This window comes from Festucalex cinctus, chromosome 14 (assembly GCF_051991245.1).
Source record: "Festucalex cinctus isolate MCC-2025b chromosome 14, RoL_Fcin_1.0, whole genome shotgun sequence".
In the NCBI taxonomy this organism is placed as follows: domain Eukaryota; kingdom Metazoa; phylum Chordata; class Actinopteri; order Syngnathiformes; family Syngnathidae; genus Festucalex; species Festucalex cinctus.
The window spans coordinates 13,168,732-13,190,824 of record NC_135424.1 but is presented as its reverse complement, the minus strand read 5'-3'; the positions used below and the strand labels follow the sequence as shown (position 1 = coordinate 13,190,824).

General features: G+C 38.9%; 1 protein-coding gene across 2 annotated transcripts in view; it reads right to left on the bottom strand.

Annotated features, from left to right (window-relative positions):
* Positions 1 to 2,672: 2,672 nt before the first annotated feature.
* plpp4 (phospholipid phosphatase 4) overlaps positions 2,673 to 22,093 on the bottom strand; it is a 49,546-nt gene continuing 30,125 nt past the window's right edge. Inside the window, exons 4-7 of one of the 2 annotated variants that reach the window (XM_077496134.1) lie at positions 21,164 to 21,227; positions 19,725 to 19,849; positions 5,454 to 5,624; positions 2,673 to 3,561 (exon numbers count right to left, since the gene is read on the bottom strand). In XM_077496134.1, the coding sequence (XP_077352260.1) occupies positions 3,353 to 3,561; positions 5,454 to 5,624; positions 19,725 to 19,849; positions 21,164 to 21,227 (569 nt within the window). In that variant the 3' untranslated portion in view covers positions 2,673 to 3,352. The remainder of the gene's footprint in view (positions 3,562 to 5,453; positions 5,625 to 19,724; positions 19,850 to 21,163; positions 21,228 to 22,093) is intronic. The other variant, XM_077496135.1, reaches the window with a different exon arrangement.

Genomic DNA, 22,093 nt, shown 5'->3' with positions numbered 1-22,093 from the left:
AGACAAGGATATTACAAACTTAAATACACTTAAAGCTCAAAAGAGAAATTAACCACTGTATAACAGAATAAAAATGAGCTCACATTTTTTACACTGGGGGTTCTATTGAGGTTCCATGGAAGCTGTTTTGGTGCCTAGATATGAATACTAGATTGTGTATCTATTTATTCATGACCTTAAAGTCTGTATGCTGATTTGCAGTTCTCGGCTATTCCTTGGGGGGCCTTGTATACTGTATTGGCGATGCCCCTCATTAAGCAGCAGTTGCAGTGACCCCCCCCCACTTAATGAGGATTAATGCAGGATCAGCTTGGACTTTTTGTTAAGACAAACTTCCACACTGCCATTCCCACCTGTCTTTTATTGATTTCACTTATTACTGAGCAACCATTTGTGTCCATGTGAAACCACGAGAGAACGAGTTAAATGACGAATCCTAAATAAAGTTGGATGATGAGACACGGTCGGGTGGGAATTGAGAGAATGTGGGAGGGAGGCAGTAACATTGCATTTGTTTATAAAAAAAAAAAAAAAAAGCAACAGTAGAGAAAATGAATAATGATTATAAATATGCTGGATTAGTAGGTTTGAGTAAAAATATTTATGGCACTGCCCTCAAAGTTTGTTGGCTCTACATTCATTCTTGTGTTGCTATGGTGACCTCACCAATATTGTCATTCGAGTAGCTATTTTTAATTTTAGACTACACACTGGAGTTTCCAAAGCAGCATCAAGGGTTAAAGGTACATTGAAAATCCTTCCCACTCACCTCTAACTCGAACAATGGAAAAGCACTCTTGTACAATCATATCATTGACATACAAATAAAAAACGTGGGTTGTGGTGTCAAAGATCTTTGAGTCAATGAAATGAGTGCAACTTATGAATTATTTAGCGTCATCATGTGTGAATACCCACTAGCTTTTAGATAAGAGTTATATTGAAGTGATTTCATGGTGTTCTAGATGAATTATTACAGAGTTTATTTTAAGCTTACTTCGGGAAAAAAGATCAGATTCAATGGATGCTACTTGCTTTGGGACATGTGTGTTACAAAGAGAACAATGAGCACCAAAAACAAACACACACTCTAATCCTTTTCAATAAATGAAGGGATGTGAAACACAAAAGGTGGGCATTCTGTAAGTACTGACAGAATCCATTAATAAAAGACGCACGTTTTGTTGACGACTAATCATTGACAGGAAACGAAAGTCAATAACTGGGTTTGTGCTAACTGTGGGAATCCCGTTTCGCATCTATTGGTACAACTTCACGCCACACACTGTGGCATTTTTGCCATTGAGACAAAAAATAACATACAATCGTCATGGATAAATCAATCTTTTCAAGTTATGCGAGTCTAGTGAGTTAGATAGCCGCTGGTGGCTTCACTTCTCGCTACGACGACATTCAAAGTCCAGGTATGTTCAATAACTACACGTCTTACATGGTCCACGTGAAAAAACATGGCAGATGAGTAAAAACTATTGTAAACAACAGTGTTTTGTACTTAAATGTATGTAAACTACCGGTATTCACCCAAAACTGTTCTTGTCGTCTACGTCAGTTGCGGTGAAGTGTTGTTTATATGCCGTTGACGCTCTTCATTGCCTCCTATAAGCTGTGAGAATAAAGACTTCAGCAGGGACAAGCCACGCTGAGTTAAGCATTTGTTGATAAATAAATGTTAAAAAAAATCTGCCAATAAACTAAGAGAAGATGAAAAAGGAGAAGAAGAAGAAGAAGAAGAAGAGGAAGAAGAAGAAGAAGAAGAAGTAATAGAAGAAGAAGTATTTTTGGAAGGGGTAGAAGAAGAAGGAAATGAAAGAGATGAAGTAGAAGAAGTAGAAAAAAAGAACTAGAAGAAGGAGTAGAACAAGAAGAAGAAAAATAAGTAGTAGTAGAAGAAGAAGAATTTTTTGAAGGGGTAGAAGAAGAAGGACTCGAAAGAGATGAAACAGTAGAAGAAGAAGAAGAACAAGAAGAAGTAGTAGAAGAAGATTTTTTTGAAGGGGTAGAAGAAGAAGGAAACGAAAGAGATGAAGAAGAAGAAGAAGAAGAAGAAGAAGAAGAAGAAGAAGTAATAGAAGAAGAAGTATTTTGGAAGGGGTAGAAGAAGAAGGAAATGAAAGAGATGAAGTAGAAGAAGTAGAAAAAAAGAACTAGAAGAAGGAGTAGAACAAGAAGAAGAAAAATAAGTAGTAGTAGAAGAAGAAGAGTTTTTTGAAGGGGTAGAAGAAGAAGGACTCGAAAGAGATGAAACAGTAGAAGAAGAAGAAGAACAAGAAGAAGTAGTAGAAGAAGATTTTTTTTGAAGGGGTAGAAGAAGAAGGAAACGAAAGAGATGAAGAAGAAGAAGTAGAAGACGAAGAAGAAGAAGTAATAGAAGAAGAAGTATTTTGGAAGGGGTAGAAGAAGAAGGAAATGAAAGAGATGAAGTAGAAGAAGTAGAAAAAAAGAACTAGAAGAAGGAGTAGAACAAGAAGAAGAACAATAAGTAGTAGTAGAAGAAGAAGAATTTTTTGAAGGGGTAGAAGAAGAAGGACTCGAAAGAGATGAAACAGTAGAAGAAGAAGAAGAAGAAGAACAAGAAGAAGAAGAAGAAGAAGAACAAGAAGAAGAAGAACAAGAAGAAGAAGAAGAAGAAGAAGAAGAAGAAGAAGAAGAAGAAGAAGAGTTCCTTCAGAACTACGAACTGTGCAAAATCTGATTTTTAATACTTACTTTGAGCTGGTCACCTCACTTAATAAAGTTTGTTTATTTGAAATAATTTCTCCACTCACCAGTTTATTACGATAATGATGACGGACCGGTGACATTTACTGATCCGGTAATAATTTATGGTCCCGAAATGGCAGCTGTGATTACAGAGGCGCATTTAAAATAATGATATTGGATTGACGACTACCGTTTGGTTCGGCTTGAAATAATGACGAATTGACGATGACAGATGGGTGTCCCGACCATGGACGAATGATGGACCGACAAAATTCATTGACGCGCCCACCCCTGCAAAATTAAACACCTCCAAGTATTTACAAATAAGCTGTCCTCAGCTACTTCTTGACGGATATATTTCCGAATAAGCGGTTTCAAATGACGCCTTCATATTCTTAAATTCCTATCATATATTATATCAACATCTAGACTTTCACAGTTGCTAAGCAAGAACAGTATCAAACATACACAAAAGAATGTAGTCGACACCGAGACTTAAAAATAAAAAATGGAGGAGAGTATCTTACTGTCCACTGGAATGTACATAAGAGCCATGTCGTCAGTGGGAATGTGGAGGTGGGCTCATTGTCTTGCTGGGGGTGTTGAGGGTAGTCTCGGATGTGGCCACTAGTCATAGTGGTGCTTCAGTCAAACCCTCCAGGGGTAGAGTAGTGGCATTGTCAGTGGGCCGTTGATCCTCTTGGGGATGCGGGGATGCGTGTGCGCTGGCAGCCAGGCTGGCGTAGGCAAGGTGACAGTCCGAGTGCAGAAAGGGGGGGTAGTGCTGGCGGTAGCTGATGTATGCAAACAATAGCCCGATCACTCCTCCAACAAAGGCATCTGTACAGTCACAGAGGGGCGTATATTTTTAAGCATGTAGCCATGGTTAATTTTAGCCTAACTCTGTAACACCTGCGACGAAAGCAACAATTAATTCAGCGTAACAGAATGTGTTATACTGCCTCAGTGTGCATATTCTTTTAAAGTTAATGAAAATGACCTGGAATGCAAAGCAAATAAGCTGCAGTGGTCTCAAGTGGCTATGGAAAGGCTTCTGTAACATATTGTAACTATCCATCCAAATCCCATCACACAAGCTTGGGGAATATAAAAAGACCTCAGCCCTCTGGCTCGAGCTACACACTCTAAAGGAGACACTTCAGCGCTATACAAATGCTATATATGCTCTTAGTTCTTATTAAAATTCTCTATTTCTCTCTCCTTTTGGCTGAAATGAAATGCCAATTCCCACCATTCAGAAACTATATAATGCATGAGCTTATGCTATGAATGTTTCATTGACTCCTGTCAAATACATTTAACAGTCCGAGACCTCATGCTATCAATTAATGTGATGGCCTCACAATGACAGTGATTGGATGGCATGGCTAAGCCTCAAAAGACCGAGCTCACATAAAAAGTGCAAAGGGATGATGGGACTATTAGTATTTATCAAGCACGCCACAGCTGCCAGCCTAATGGTGTTTCCCAGCTTGTGTTTACACTGAGAGCAGGCCGAGGCCCCTCAAGGTTTAATGGGCTGCACTATTGCTGCATATGCTGACACTCTGTTGGGAGGGGAAGGGGACAACATTTGCGGAGAACAAACAAGTGACAATGGGGCTCAGAGTGACCAGTTGTTTGGGGGGGGGGGATGTGTCTTCTTCGGCTGTTAAAAGTGTGGATAGTCTTCAGTTCATTAGGCAGTTTTAGTGTTTGTGTTCGACCGCATACGGGGAAGGGTGGAAGTGGTTTCTCCTACAGGCTTTTTTTTGCCTGCTGCATTATGGTTACACATGACTTATGTGGCTCACATCCGCACTGTCGAAGAAGAATAAAAAATATGGTAGCCCTCAAGGCTCAAAAGGCTCAAAATTGAAATGCTGAATGCAAGGATTACCACAGGTAAGGTGTTGACGACTGGTGCTACCAATTCTAAGTCAGCCAAAATTGCTACATTTCTGACAATTTTTTTCACATAGAGTAATACAATTTCGTAAAAAAAAAAAAAAAAAAAAAAAGTACTAATAGTTGGAGTGTTGCCACATGTATGGACCGTAGTGTCCTGTAATAGCGCAGACACATATGGACAATTAAGTGGTGGTGATACTTTCAAATGAAACCCTGGCCACCTACTTGTCTTAACTTCCTCAGCAACACAAGGTGCGTATACCAGCTCACTAAAACTGATAAATATCACCTGACAATGCTGTCAAAATAGAGCATCGATTTTTTCATTCATCATTTTCTCTCTCATACATTTGGAATGTAATCTTTCCATCTTTCTAGACACTACTAATGAATATTTTTACAGGGTGCTATATCAAATCCTCACTCACTTACACTCTGAAGCAATTATCCGGGCTGCTCAGTTAAAAATGCATGCAGTCACATAAATATGACAAAGCTGTTTGGAAGATTTTGGTTCTTGTTCATGTCATTTTAAGTCTTGTGCTACTATGCATCATCTTGAAATATGGAGGCGCATTTCTTGTTTGTGTTTAACACATTGATGAGTGCTGCGTGCAGAATGACTTTCAGGGTGGCACAACCAAACGCACACTCTCAGTTGTCTTGCATAAAATGTGGGCACTTCATTCAGTTTTTGATTAAACACAAATCGAATGAATTGCAAGTTTGGTGTAGGAACATAATTAATCGTTGAAGGTGTGGAGTGACCTTCCATAGAACCACAGATCCGAGCCTTTTTATGTTTTTGTTTTGTTTCTGACCTTGCCAGTGGTGCTTGTAGTCACAAGTCCTGGACAAAGCGATCATCATTGCGCTGTAGAGGGGCAGCACCATGGCACAGAGGCGCCAACTACGACCTCGACCCTGATCAGTAAAGCACTGCAGCTTCCCCGCCAGGTAGAAGGAAGTGAATCCAAGCCCTGAGAATGCAACTAATTAAGAAAAGACAAAGAGGTCAATGTTCAAATTCCTCAGGTTGCCCCCTCCCTTCCTCATTCTGTTTTTCTTTTAAAACAGATCCATCACAGAAATGTCAATATTTAGCAGGACGAATGAATCGGCAATGTCAATTGATGAGGAGGTTGATTTTGGTGACAAGTCCAGGATGGATTGGCAAGTAGATGAGAGCATAGGAAGAAGGAAAAAAAAAAATATCTTATCTGAAGTCAATCGAGGTGGCTTGCTTAATCAGAAGGCGCCCTTCGGGGCTGCCTTTCACACGAACAGTAAAAGTTGTGAATGTTCCATCAGTTTCCTAGGTCAGTGTTCTGTATGAGACACAGAATGGGGGTCGAAGTCGACCTTCATTCGCAAGCGTCAAATGTATTATTAATGGTGCAACAGAGATGGAATTGCGACGTGTGAATGGGAATAGCAAAAAGCTGCAGTCAGGGGTGTGTAGTTTAGCATCAGACATGTAGAGAGACACAGCATGATAGTAGCTTAAAATGGCTTAATGGAGCTGAACTGGAATGAGAAATGAATGTTCCAGGAAAGAAAAAAAACACATGGACACAATTTCTATAATACAGTTGGCCGGATTTATATAATAGTTTAAGTGTCAACTAGTTGAAGAGAAATAAGTCAACATTGGATTAGCAGAGGAGGATTCAGTGGACAACAATGACCACTCATCACTCGCTCAATTATAGGAAGCATAATTTAGTACACTTCAGCATCCTACCCTAAAACTGAAATTTTAATTTCTGATTAAATCCCCTTTTCTGGATTGTGTGGAGACAACCTCTTTTTCAAAGTGGATAAAACAAAAACATGAAAATTGGATGTGTTTGTTTTTACAAATTGCAGATAGTCCTATTATTCTAAAAGCCGCTTCAACCGAGGAATGATGAAAAACAGAAAATAGTGACACAACAGGCAGATGAAAAATGACCACTATGACCTTTGTCGCCAACTGTCTGTCAATTTTGAGCATGGCAAATAAAACCTGTTTGAGTAAGATCATTTTAAATAGAAACCTGAAATGCGGGGCTACCCTGAAGTGGATCAGAGTGGAATTGTTAGCGTGTATATACACACAGATTTGCAGAATTGTGGCCGGCCAGAATTCGCTCTGGGGTGATTCATGGCAAGGCAAGCGCCAGATCCTACTGGAGGAATTTATTTATTTATTTATTTTTTTTACCTCCATGGCGATGACCGGCAACCTTGCACCCACACAACTATCATGTCACAGTAATTCCAATCAATGTCAGTACTTCTTCCAGACTCAATAAAATATGCCTATGGCATAATATGAACTTTATACATAGTGATTTAGTGGACCTCTTCAGGTCAGTTGGGCTTAAAAAAAAAAAAAAAAAAAAAAAAAGCCAATATTGGAGTGGTGGAAGAGAGGCAGGATGCTCAACAGGGACACGAGTTAGGTGGTCAAAACAGTAGACTGGCCGCAGGCGTTGGCAACCCACACTAGATTGATTACTTTACACTATAACATGAACAGTTTGGGCAGTTTCTACAGAGTAATGATTTTCATACCTCACAAACAAAATGTATTCAGTATGGATATTGGAGACTATTAGTTAGCTATAGTATTTACTCAGAACTCAGCTGTCTGATTTGTTAAACTAATATTGTGTTTGTGTAAGCAGCAAAATCCATCCATCTTTATCCATCTCTGCGGTGGCCATTTTGTCACTTGCTGTCAACTGAAAGTGACATCACAGTTGCTCAGGTAATGGCCAGTCACAGCTCAACTTCAGAAAACAGGTGAGCCATGATTGGTTGTTACCTGAAAACAGGTGAGCCGTGATTGGTCGTTACTTCAGCCCCGAACAACTGTGATGTCATTTTTAGTTGGCAGCAAGTGACAAAATGGCTGTAGCTTAAAAGGAACCCCTATTTTAATGACAAGTTTGCTCTATATTATTTATTTGGTTACTAACATAACTATGAGATTCATTTTTCAAAAATATATTTCTAGTATAATACATTTCATAGAAACTTTATTTGGACGTATACGCCGCCATTGTTATTTACGTCTTTTTATTTACGTCGGCGTTTATTTAACGCATTCAGGGGTAGATTCACGAAAGGTTTGCGTAGCCTTTGTGCAGCGCTAACCGGTAAAAAAGGAGCAATCTGGGAGCATCTAATCCACGAAGCATGCGCAGATGGGGAAATTCCTCAACTGCGGTGGTTTCTGCGCGTACGTAAATGAGGTCATTTGCATACATTTGACGGAGAAATTGCCCACTTCAATTTAAAGGATCTTTATACAGTTTGTCACTTTTTTACTCATGACTGCCACCTCTGGCCACAGTTGACAAATGAAGACATGACTTCAAAAGAGGTAAGAAAAATTCCACCCCTCCCCTCCCTAAAGAAACTGTGAAGTGTGCAGGGGTCCACAGACTACTATAAAGGGAAGATAAAAGCTGATAGGTGCAGTCAGAGTAAAACAATCAGGGATCTTCGTACTCATCTGGGCATTGGTGTCGCATGCATGATGTAGAAAAAGCTTTAACATGACCTTTTTAAATGGCACAATGCACCTTTAAATGAGGTTCATTGATAAACAGCGTCTAATTCACTAACGCCAGTGCAAATAGCCACTCGGAGTTTGAGCGATGCAAACAACGTTTATAGAAGGCTGGTGTAAACTTGGCGCTTCCTCGATCCTATGGATCATGACAGAGGTAGAGCCAGTTCCCCTCAGGCTGATCACACAGAGAGGAGAGAGAGGAGCAATTTTGCGATCATTTTTACGTGACAGATGCTGTTTGTCCATGTCAACCTCTGAAAATATATTTAAAAAAAATGATCGCACCAATAATTTGTACTTTATAAATGAATGACGTCGTCGTCGTCCTCTCTGCTCTGTACAGCTTAATGGAGCTAAATGAGGAAAACGCTTCTGCACCTCCTGGTCCAACCTCGCTTTCTGATAATGCCATCTTTCTCGCAACTGTGAGTAAGTGACGTAGAATGGCGGCTGGCTCTCTGCAATGTAAAACGTCTATAAAAAAAAAAAGCAAGATAAGTTTCCGTAACGTTTCTAAAGAGGCAAGAAAACCTCTTGAACCGATCGCATGTTGTTTCTTTAGGAATACTACGAGGTTTACCTTGCTTTCTTCATAGGCATTTCACATTGCTCGGCAGAGAGCCAGCCGCCATTCTACGTCACTACAAACTAAGGGGTAGATTCACTCAAGGTTTGCTTAGCCGTTGCGCGGCGCTAACCGGCAAAAATGGAGCAATCCGGCAGTGCCTAATTCACTAAACACGCGCAGATGGAGAAATCCGTCACTAAGTGCGCTGCCAACCAGATTGCGCCACGGTGCGCCGGTGTTATTTGCGTGTATGTAAATTAGGTAATTTGTATACATTTGACGCAAAATATGCCCACCTCAGTGCAAATGAGACTCATTGATATACAGCGCTAATAGCCACACGCAGTTTGAGTGACGCAGATAACGTATATGGAAGGCTGGTGCTTCCTCGATCCTTGGATCATGACAGCAGTGCATGGTGCCCGATTGTCCGTCCCCGCCCCAGGCTGATCACGCAGAGAGGAGGGAGAGCGAGGGTGGGAGGGGGGACATTTTTACGTGCCAGATGCATACTGTACGCCCACGCCAACCTCTGAAAATATACTTTTAAAGAACGATTGCACCAGTAAATTGTACTTTATGAATGAATTACGCCGTTGTCGTACTCTCTGCTCTGTACAGCTTAATGGCGGTAAATGAGGAAAACGCTTCTGCACCTCTCGGTACAACCTCGCTTTCGGATAATGCCATCTTTCTCACAACTGTTACTTTACTACAATGTTGTTGCCGCAAATCCATTGCCATGTGTGGTAAATCAGGTGCAAGTTTGCTCCCAGCTATCAGTTTTGTGGGCGTGTTTGCGTCGTTATATGAATAGAGCAATATCCTTAGTGAATAGATGGGTGCAATATTTCGCACTATTAGCGGACGCAGCACATTCTTAGTGAATCTATCCCTGATTGCATTGCAACGTAAATAACAATTGCGGTGTACGTCCAAATAAAGTTTCTACACAATGTATTAAACTGGAAATTATTTTTGAAAAATTAATCTCACCGTTATGTTCATCATAACCGAATAAAGAAGAAGAAACTTGACATTACATTCGGGGTTCCTTTTAGAGCCAAATGGATGGCTGGAAAGGAATCCAGAAACTGATCTGAGGAACAATTCTACAGACAAGCTCTTCCGTCTTACAAGTAATCTATAACAGGAGTGGAGCACCTCGAATTGTAAATAATTCACCACACCATGAAACCGTCTGTTTCATCCACAGAAATCAGTCAAACAGCTCAGGAGAATGACCGCCAAAATGGAAAATACTCAAGAGGGAGATTCTAGCCTGGAGATGAGGCCATACTTCACTTTACTTCAGTTCAACGTCGACTGTAGTCTACCACATTGTCCAATGAGCTCATGTAACATCACTTATTCACAGCTATTCCATTTATGCAACTTTGTTTTCACACTTACTTATTTTCCTTTCATTTGTGCAGAAAATATGGGCATGAGATATTTTTGTTCATAAACGGCCTTTCTTGTCTTTATCTTACTACTAAATGAAGTTGATATTAAGCCATCTTAACAATCTGAACTGTATCTGCAAGCTTTTCCTCTTGCCTGTTTAAACAGTTCACACAGAGGAGCCATTAGATTCTGATCAGGGGCTTTGTGGGTAAGCTTGGAAAAGCTGGCAGAGTGGAGGAAATAGGGCGAAAACCTTGAAGAGCCAACTTGGCTGTAGTTAGCATCTGGAGAATTACAATGATAGGAAAATGCATATTACATTAGTGGGGAGCGTCATGGTGCTTCCCTGTTGCCAAGAATACTATAATTTGCTCATTCATTTTGAGCAGAGGTTACTCAGGGATCCCTGAAGGTGTATCTAATAACCAGAAAGAAGGCAGCAGCAGATGGCCATGGAAGGACAGAAACTGACAAAAAGGGGACATCACTGAAGCGAATTTGCTTAGGAAAACCGTGATAGATACTCAATCCATTGGGACAAAAATATTGATTACAAATGTGAGATATGTATGCAGCCTGATTGTTTCTCATTTTCTGCACCTTTGATTGTTACTTAGATCACAGAATTCAGAATCACAGAACTCATTTTTAGCAGAGTTGAGAAACATTAGAAAAATTTGATGTTTTGTGTTCAAAATAGAGGCAACATCTACACTCTAAAAAGACAATTGTTGAACCAATTTAAGATTACAAATTGAATTGACAAACTTATTAAAATTGCATGATTCAATTAAGTTCATCCAAAGTGAATACATTAAGTTTAATTAATTATGAGTTAATTAAATTTAATATATTTACTTAAATTAATCCTAAATTAGTCCAAAGTGAATATATTAAATTAAATTAATTAATGAATTAAATTAATCCAAAATTAATCCAAAGTGAATATATTAAGTTTAATGGACTAATAATTAATTAAACTTAATATATTCACTTTGGATTAACTTAATTTGATCGTTTATTAAGTTGGTCAACAATTTAATTAATTCAACAATGGTTCAACAATTCTCTTTTGAGAGTGCAAATGTCTTTACTAAGCATCAACATTATCGTCACATGGATATCCTAAGGTCCTTTGAAGGTACAAATATGTTAAGATATAAAGATACTGTATTATTACATGGAATATATTGACAACCAAATATTGAAGCATACAACAATTGTTCAGTTCATGTTAAAATGGGATTTGGTGAAAAAGCAAAAGCTTGTATTAGCTGTAAAAAGTGATTTTATTCGTAATTTTCTGCCAAAATGAAAAGAACAAATCCATTTAGCAAAAAACTTGTGCTGGGCTGGATCTAACCCCCGTGTCGCCCAGATGTCTCGTGGGTGTAGAATTTCATCTTTATTTTAAGAAACAAAAATATGCCTTTCACCATTCAGGATTTACAGACTTTTCAGGGAGAATCACCTCTTAAGGTTCTTCACAAGCTCCAGAGTTTTGTTACAGGACATGCTTTGCCACTTCACTGTCGCCACTTGGTGTGAAAAATGGAGGTGTAAGGTGTGGGGACTAGTTAAATGCCTGCCACCTTCGCATTTTAAGATTTTTATCGTTGCTCATAATTGCATACATCAACATTAACTTCACACCAACTTCTTTTAGATGACAGAAAATATTGCACTGTGGGTAAATTTAACATTGACAGTGTCATTGCATGCCAAATTATTACCGGTAATTTAATTAACCAAGCAGATTTAGATTTGAATGATATATTGATTTAATGGTATATTTTTTGATAGTGATGGCGTAACACAAAATCTCAAATTTTAGGTCAGTTGGAATAGGGATTTGGGAACTAAGGCCTGTCGTATTTGGACATTATTGTCAAAAAAGGGGTGTGGCCACCTTCCTTTAAACCCTTGTATCTCATGAACTACTCGGTCAATAGTCACAAAACAGGCAGTGTTGGAAAGGGAATTAATTGTTTTCTAAAACATATCAAAGTTTCAGAGATGTAATTTTTTAGTTTTTCATTTTAATTTTCAATAGGTTGTCAGATTACGTTTTCAGATTTTATGGGTGGTTTTGGTTCAAGTCTGAGATGATTGTTGAGCAATGTTGTGCAAGTACTTGACTTATTTTGGAGTGTACAGCGATATTCATGTCAATATTCCAACTGGACGAAATAAACAGTGGGACTTCTAAGTTTCACCGTGAAAGAAATTCTGCCTGCCAAAATCCGGAAAAGAACCATAGTTATGCATCTTGACCTCAGCTCTTTAGGGGAAAAGTCAATGTAAGTGTTTTGCCTTGCAAAGACAAAAATGGATAATAAAAGAAATAGAAAAATCACAAATTGGGAAATCATTATGTATGTTTGACCTGGATGCTCAATTAAATCAAATCAAATATGATTTTTTTTTTTTTTTTAAATTGACAAATTTGGGTTTTGATTGATGTCTAAAACAAACATTTTCCCAACTTCGTATATCACTACATACAGTATGATCTTATAGAGTTATAAAATGCCATATTTTGCAAGTGCCATATGCTGTATTCCTTTCATGAGGTTTATAACAGAATGCTGCTGACAATACAAAAGTAGCCATCAAGAGCAGCTGGTGGGTTTAACAGTGTACTTCCCCTCCCATTCCCGCAACAATAACAATTAAATTGGATGGCAGTTATTTTGGAAACATGCAATAAGTGTGCAAAAGGAGACTGAAGGTAGTGGTTTGAGAATTGTCCACCACTGCGTAATTCGTCAAAACCCTTCCTTTAAAATTGTAATACAGTAATATAGAGATCCAGTATGTAAGGATAATATTCCACACATACACATGACTTCCATTTTTATTCTAAATTGATGTTAGGCATTACCAGAAGCGCATCACTCCTCACGAGTGCATATTATTAACCAGCCACTTTGGCACCAATATCGCTTGAACTGACTCTTTATTATCACTCCTCCATCAGCTGAATATCAATTTGTTAAAGTAGCCTGAATGTCTATGATGGACATTTTACCGTTTTTTATTTTGTTTCTGACACTTGCACACAAGTACAAATCAGCGACAGACTATGTTATTATGTCTGTATTAGATGATACTGCATTTAAAATGCATTTTTTGGGGGGGGCTTATATATCAAAATATTCACCTTGCCCTCAGACCAGTGACAGATTATACTTTGTTGAATCCAGATGCCACTTTAGTTTGGAGATGTCATGACAGGGTCATGCAAGGGTTATGTTTGGGTCATGACCGGGTGGTCAAGTGTCTGTTTTGAACTGATGTAACCAGCAACTAGTTTCAACTGGTAAGACGTTATGTGATGTCAGAAGCTATGTGATGTCAGGAATCTTTAATCTCTTTATCTGGTCAACAGCCAATCAGATAATTGCATGTCAGTCCTGTTAACCACATGTCTAACCACAGCCAATCAGATAGATTTGCTGTCTATATAAGCCTGACTGAGAAGTGTGTGTTTTTGTCAGATTATTTTCCTCTGTTCCTCTGTGCAACTCCACAGCCAAAGTTAGCTTCTCATGATTCTTGATACATTCTCGTTGTTTCTCGTCTAGTCAAGTTTTTTCCACGCCTCTCGATGTTATGCGAATAAAGATTTAAAATCTTATTTGTGTCTGCGTTTTTGGGATCCAAATCCAGAACATAACAGGAGATGTTTGTCTCTTTTCTAGCTGGTTTGTCCGAGTAGGAGCTTTAAAATACTGAAACATTGCAACAAAGTTGTGTTGAAGATGGACACAGACGGAAGATTGGTTTCTCCCGACAGTCCAGGTATGCTGGCATATGGGTGCTCCTCATGTTCCCATCTTGCAGTTCTCTCAATTACACTCATTCAAACTGTGCAGCATCATAAGGTTATTAGTCTTGCAGTGGAGATGGATTTATTCTGCAAACAGTGCTGGTAAATATGACAGAAAAGCTGTCCGAGAAACAGTCTCATTTCTTTTGGAACATGTCCAACACTTCAAAGCAGATATTTCTCAGAGCAGATGTCTGAGAAGCTGATTTAATTTTTCAACAAAAACATTCATTTCAAATCAGTCTTGGACTGTAGAGAATCATCCATCAATCCGTTTTTCATACCACTTGTCTTTGTTAGCGTCACGGGTGAGCTGGAGCCAAGAAGCCAGGTCCTCCGTTTTATCAGCTGAGATGTCACAGAAACTTTTTTTTTTTAAACAACTTTGTTGATCCCAATGCTTGTTAAATATTTTGGATCTCTCTATGCTTTTTTTTGCTGTCATTTTAATGGTGGTCTGTGTCTTTAGTCCATGCAGCAGTCATATTTGAGCTCAAGTGAACCGAACAATGCCAGAGTTCCCTTTCTAACAAACCCAAACCACATCTTCAAGCGGTTTCAGTGTAGTTGTCTGATGCGCGAGTTCACATGACAAGGTCCACACACCAACCGAACTGCACGAGCAAGGCAATTACCGGTACTACATGAGTAGTAGTACAAATACTAGAGTTTGTTCCAATCGAGCCAAACGTATGAGCACTGGCTTAATGTGACTAGTCCAAATATGCAAGCAGATTGTGAAAAGCTAAGACAAGATCAGGAAGACAAGCTGTTGCTGCTCAAGTATTATTATACTGGAACTGTAGCCAAATTACAGTGCTTTCTGTTATTTGAGATGCTTGGTGTGAACAAGATTAGTTTTGTCAGCTTCGTTGTCTGTACCAGTAACTTTTTGAAAACGCAAAGAAAAAAAACTGACAAGATAATTTTCATGTATATTTTGTCTTTGGACAAGGCTTGTGTTTGGAGTCACATACATAAAACAAACAAACAAACAAATAAGGTTGTTCAGTTTTTTTCCTATTGATAAAAACTAATGGTAAGCAAACTATTTTTTCTTTATTTTGGTCAGGACCACAATAGCCTACACGACTACAAGTGTGAATAAAGCCTAAAGGCGCATTATGGTGAGTTCACACACTCAACTGTGTTCTGCCATTTGGCTTTGCTCATGGGTACTGTGATCGTAATCAGAAAGCAGACGAGCATTCCTCTCACATCTAAAGTCATGGAAAAAGTTCAGACTACCTTTGTTTTTTTAGTTTTTGGTTCATTTTAAATTTCTGGTACAATATAATAGGTACATTTGTTTGGATAAATGATGACAACAAAAATAGCTCATAAGAGTTGAATTCAAGCGGCACGTCCGCCTCCCAGTTCTGAGGACTCTGGTTCGAGCCCAGGCTCCGGCCTTCCTGGGTGGAGTTTGCATGTTCTCCCCATGCCTGCGTGGGTCTTCTCCGGGTACTCCGGTCTCCTCCCACATTCCAAAGACATGCATGGCAGGTTAATTGGGTGCTCCGAATTGTTCTTAGGTGTGCTTGTGAGTGTGGATGGTTGTTCGTCTCTGTGTGCCCTGCGATTGGCTGGCAACCAGTTCAGGGTGTCCCCTGCCTACTGCCCAGAGCCAGCTGAGATAGGCTCCAGCACCCCCCGTGACCCTTGTGAGGAATAAGCGGTCAAGAAAATGGATGGATGGATGGAGTTGAATTCAAGAGCTGATACATAGCCATTATCCATAGTTTTCTTGATTATAACCAAAATCACTTCAATTCTTAGATCAATGGCTTTATGGATGCCAAAAACATTGCTTTTTGGCAGTCCATAGGCGTTTTTCCACTGCTGGAACTTTTTGAGAACTTTTCAGTTTACCTTGGTAAAATTCAGTTTGAGCGTTTTTCCACCAACAACAATTACCAGAGTAGTAAAATTCCCCAGGGTGCATCCAAGTACTCTCTCGGCAGCAGGGTCTTGCTGAGCCAGGCAGGAAGTTTGAGGGGGCGGGCTGCGATGACCACGGCTGATTGGTCAAATTTGGGGGTGTTGTTTTTACATCGACTGGACTCAATCAAACTCATTTGAATTAATTACAGAGAACTCAAAAACATTGTGGAAACACAATTCTAAATACCCTGCTGAACTTTTACAACCAAGAACTCCCTTTACCTAGAACTCAAAGTTCCTGGGCTTGTTGGTGGAAAAGCATGATACACAGTAAGTGACCAGTCATTCAAATGAACTAGAAATTGAAGAAAACAAGTTGGCCTAAATTTTTTTTCCATGACTCTAGTTGCCAATTTTCATTTTTGTCCTTTGAATCAAACCTCGACCTTCTGTTTCCAAAGCACTAAGTTACTGCAGCTCACTTTTCTTGAAAGGGTGTTTTGAACTATTTTCAAATATTGTTTTTGAATGGGAGAAAATGCCGATTGAAAGTTTGTCAAGATGCTGACACATACAGCAGAGACAGACTCATATTAACCAAATTTTGAATTTTTAATTAAGATCCAGTCTTTGTGGTCCATAAAAATTGGGACATGGACACAATTCTTTGGGTTCTCAATATTACCACAGTGTATTTGAAATAAGGCGAACAAGATTTGTTTTAGCTGCAGATTGCTAGGATGGAAAATGTTTCTCTTCTAAGGGACATCAGGTTCATGTTTGTCCCTTCCAAGGACACCACAATCTACAGTACTTAGACCTTCTTTTCTTTTCAGCACTGTTGTGTTGTTTCACAGTGCCTGCTTTTATGATGACAGTCAGTTTAACAGAGATAAAACACTATATAAAAGAGGAGGTATATATTTTTTGGAAGAATGGTCTTGGGTCATTTGGAGTCTAACGTGACTGCCCGTATTCTCCACAGCGCTGGCGTTGCAACTGTTTCTATCTACTCCTGTTTGAATTAAATTGTAAACTGTCTTTGAGACTGTGATAAACATTTCACAGCTGTTATAATAATAATAATAATAATAATAATAATAATAATAATAATAATAATAATAATAATAAACAACTGGTGAGCTTTCGCCCTGTAAAAGGCCAGTGTGAATAAGACTCAGCTTTACCTTTAGGGTAAAAATAACAAATTATTACCGTATATTCACGACTGTAAGGCGCACCTTCAATGAATGACACATTTTAAAACTTTTTCCATATATAAGGCGCTACAGTAGAGGCTGGGGTTACGTTATGCATCCATTAGATGGTGCTGCGATAAAGGGAATGTCAACAAAACAGTCAGGTAGGTCAGTCACACTTTATTAATAGATTACAAACCAGCTTTCTGACAACTCCATTCACTCCCAAAATGAATAAACAGCTGTTTTAGTATTTTCTCTGAGGTAAAGTATTAGTATTAGCTAACGATCCAAGATGGCGGGATCTTCTGTGCATGCGCGGCACAGATCGTGCAGGGTCAATATAGCGTCTTGACAGCGAGACCTGTTGCGGCTCAATATTGATCCATATAAAAGGCGCACTGGATTATAAGGCGCATCGTCAGCTTTTGAAAAAATTGAAGGCTTTTAGGTGCGCCTTATAGTCGTGAAAATACGGTAATTAGAATGCTCTCTTTTGAATATTTTAAATTATCCTTTGCAATTAATTACAATTTGAAGTCTGGAATGCATAAACATTACCAAATGTTGGATAATTCTCTGCCAAGCCTCTACTGTAACTGTCGTGTTAGCTGAATGCTTTGGGTTATTGTCCATCTGCACGGTGAAGCGCCGTCAAATGAGTTCTGAAGCATTTGGCTGAATATGAGAATATGAACATGATATTATTGCCTTAAGTTGTAACACTCCAGAATTAATCCTGTTTTTGTCAGTAGTCACATGCCCACTTGAGCTGAGCAGCCAATCATTATGTTAAAGCACATCTTGTTCATTTCATTATTCATTACTTTCACATGCTGCACGCGTTTGGAAATGAGCCTATGGGACAAAGCGAGAACACCTGGAGAGATCTCACGCAATCACATGGAGAACTCTACAACGAAAATGCCCTGGCAGATTGAAAACCACTGTGCTTGCACTCAAGCCAAGCCAGCACAGTCAAGTCCAGACTGAGCTATTACCACCCCATGCATTACTAAGCACAGGATATGGAGTATTTGATCCCAAGTTGGAAATATTTTCATCCTCACTGCTATTTGTTCATGAATCGTAGTCTTCCATGAAGGTTTAAGGAAGTAAACACTGTTTTGTGGCAATTAAATGCATTCATAAGAATTTTCCACTTTGCAAAATCACATACTGCAGCATGCACTTAATTAGATGTGGAACACAGTTCACACTCACAGAGATGTTCACTTCACCACAATTATGCTTCATCTGAACCCAAACATTTTCTTCTAATACATTTTTAATTTTAATCATTGGCTCGAAACGATTGCTTGTTGGAAGTATGGCTTCTCTCCAGTATGTAATTTTAAGTCAAGCAACAACATGGATATTTATTGAGGCATATGTGCTCATTGTAATCTTCTGAATGCTACACAATAAATGAAATGCTCAGTGTAATTACACTAGGGTTGGGTATTGCCACCAACCTCACGATATAATACGTATCACGATACAGGGTTCACGATACGATACGTATCACAATACATATGTATCCCAATACATGATCTTCAAGGCGATACGTATCCCGATAGTTTATATTAATTTACTTGCATTTTATGATAACAGTCACCTAAAGGATATGTTTATTATGCTGGATGACAAAAATGTTTTTCTTAGTAGCTCTTTTGGTTTACCACCAAGCGGCATGCCTGCTCTAAATGTGCACGCACTGGAGAGCAAGCAGCTTTCACAGACACACCGGGAAAATTTATTAATAGGCATGAGCCGATATGAGCAAAAATATCAAAGTATTACAATTACAGATCTAAAATGTGCTTATTTGAAATATTTGGGAAAATAAAAACATTTTTTTTCATGTAACACATTTTATTTCATTTTTTTTTTAAACAAAATATAGGAAAATTGGTACATTAAGACACGTGCCATGTTATGTTTATAAATAAATAAATCTTGATATTCTTCCTCTGCTTTCATTTTTCTTAGCAAGACACATTGTCCAATCACTGGTGAGCTATATTTGCATTAATTGAAGGCAATTAACTTCAAAGACCCTGCTGGTTTTTACTTTTTAGGTACAATGCAAGCTGCAAAGTCAAACGTTAACTGCCTATTTAAAGTTAACGAGCAATATCGATTCTGACGCCTGCGTATCGATACGTGTATTGTAATGAGGTCCGCAACGATATATTGCCGTATCGATTTTTTGAGCACACCCCTAAATTACACATTTATATTCTACACACAAAATGTGAGATTTACATGCTCGATCCTACATAGTTTTTTGTGGAGGCACCACTAAGATCTCTTTGGCCAGCAGCACGGATTCAAAGCACGCAAGCCTCTTTACATTAATCAGCTGGACAACAGGAAACCACTTGAATTATTAAACACCCTTGTGAAGTAAAAGAGGATGGGAAAAATACTTTGGAACAATGCTCATGCACAGCAGACCATGAGCTAATATGTTTAAGCATGCTAGCAGACAAGCTGACATAAGATGTAAACAAAAACACATAATGTGCTTCTGAAAATATTTCACAATGATATATTCTGAGTGACTTATTGTGCATGTGATGTACTGTCCCCTGTTGTGTTTCACAAGCTGGAAGTGATGTGGCTGCTACTTACAAGAGGAATGACTGCTGGGAAAACTCTTGCGGCCTTCTGAGACCAGATGTGGCTCTCCGGTGCACAGCATCTTTGCATTCACTTGTCCATCTGGGAAACACCGCTGGAAGTAATCGGGCCTCGGTCTGGGAGTAAAACACAAACATTCGACTGTTTTTTTGTTTTTTGCCTATTTAAGCCACATTTTCACCAAGCAGGACAGAACAATTTCGAAGGGTTAGACTATAATTGGAACCGTGAGGGAGCAGTGAGTCTTGTATCATTCCTGACATTGAGGAGACAATTTTCAGTTGTACTTCTAAATTGGTAGTGTGTCTAGCTCGACACTTTTCAAACTATGCCACTGTTGTTCTTACCCCAAGAGAAAGGTTCCAAATTAATACTGTGACTCACAGCTGATGGAGAAGCATTGCTTTCTGTTTACAGGTAGTGTCAGCAGATTGTTCTGTAGCATGTCGCCTTTATTCCCTCCATCCATTTACAGAATCATCTTTATTGGCCAAGTGTGTAATAACAGACAAGGAATTTGTCTTCACAGTCACAACCCATGCAAGAAACATGAAAAATAACCAAACAGACCAATGACCAATAGAGGGAGACAGAACAGGAAGCCTGGCGGTTCGCTAATTAGCGACCCCTAGATTCTTAGGTGGGTAAAAGGAAAAACGTGAGGAACTGGGGAGGACGATGAGGGGATACCATTCCAGCCTCTCCTCCAATATTTCTATTGTGATTGTCTTCAGTCGGGTTGCGGGTGAACTGGAGCCCATCCCAGCTGACTTTGGGTGAGAGGCAGTTTGCACCCTGGACTGGTCACCAGCCAAGTGCAGGCCTTTAATTTCTTTGTTTAATTAACTGGGCAATTGCATATTATCTTGTTGCCCTTCTTTAATGTTACATTGCTTCTGTATATGCTGTAACTATCATTATCCTAAATAGCACGACAGGAACACAAGATGGGTATGCCTGAATCGAGCTAGGTCATTTTTGAGCCTGAAAAATAACATTTAATGACTGGTGTTAATGCAAAATGTTTTAAATTAAAATCATGAAACAATAAGTGTTTGTCTGTAAAAATGCAGTGAAGGATTGTAAATTTAGTCAGGTGCAAGTACATGAGGCTAAAGTGAACTTTTTTTTTTTTTTTTTTTTTAACACACAATTGACACATACAAGGAGTTTTTCAGGTCCATGTTATCTGGATTTATGTCTCTTTTTTTAAGTAATAATAAAATAATTACACATTTTTTGTCATGTATTGTCATATAAATGTTTCCTTTTTTTTTGGTTGCCCTTCCAAATTCTAGGATGAGGATGCAAAATCAAATGCCCTTTTAAAGTAGTTTTGCTTACACGACATTTGTCACAGTTCTGTGTAAATTCCGTGCACCTTAAAATCCCTTGTCACAGCCTGTTTTGAAATCAAACATTTTGCTTACCTGCCAACAATCAACTTGATAGTGTTTGTGAAAACTCCATTCAGGGCAAGAGCCAGTGACACTGCTGCAGGAGAGAAAATTGCAAATATAGTCAAACATGCTTTGTATGGAGACACACGGCTACAGCATTTCAATCACATATGGATCAAAAAACAGTAAAACATGATCCCTCTCATGAATGAAGTCTAACTCGCTTTCTAAGATAATGCACAAACAAAAGGTTGTTGAGAACAGATTCTAACACACATACAAATACACGCACACCTTCCTTGAAGGTCGCACACAACATGATGAAGTGCCTCACAATTTACAAGATGTGAAAGCCTCTAAATCAGACCTCTGCCAAAAAAGACAAGATCAATTGGAAATCCACACAATGTCACTTCATAAATGGCGTACTGAAGGTTTAGAAGCTCAGGCATGTAACATCCATTGAGCACATTTATCACTGACATGGGTTTTGATCAATGGTACCTTTTTTTTTATTGAGATAGATTTTTTTCTCGTTTTTTGTGTAATTTAAAACCTAGGTGTCCATGTCCGTGACATGCTTTTGTCAAAAGTGTCAAGAAATATGGGACACTTTTTAACCAAGCCTTGCTAAAATTACAGGACATTGTTTTAATTGAGCAAATGAACAACTACTCATCCTGCTCCATCTACTGCCAGGGAAAATGTTGAGTATTTTTCGAACCCCCAGTCTAAAAGAGCTATTGTGAACTACAAAGTGTATGTGAGCCCATAAAAACAGTGAAATGATTGTGTTCTCTTGGACAGCTCGCACTCCATTTTCAAGCTAACAAAAACGTGTCACTTATGCTGCATTTGAGGAATTTGGAAACTTCATACCAGGAAGTATGCACAGGAACGCCCCTTTGAACTTGGAGATCCGAGTTGCGAAGTTACCGTATTTTCCGCACAATAAGGCGC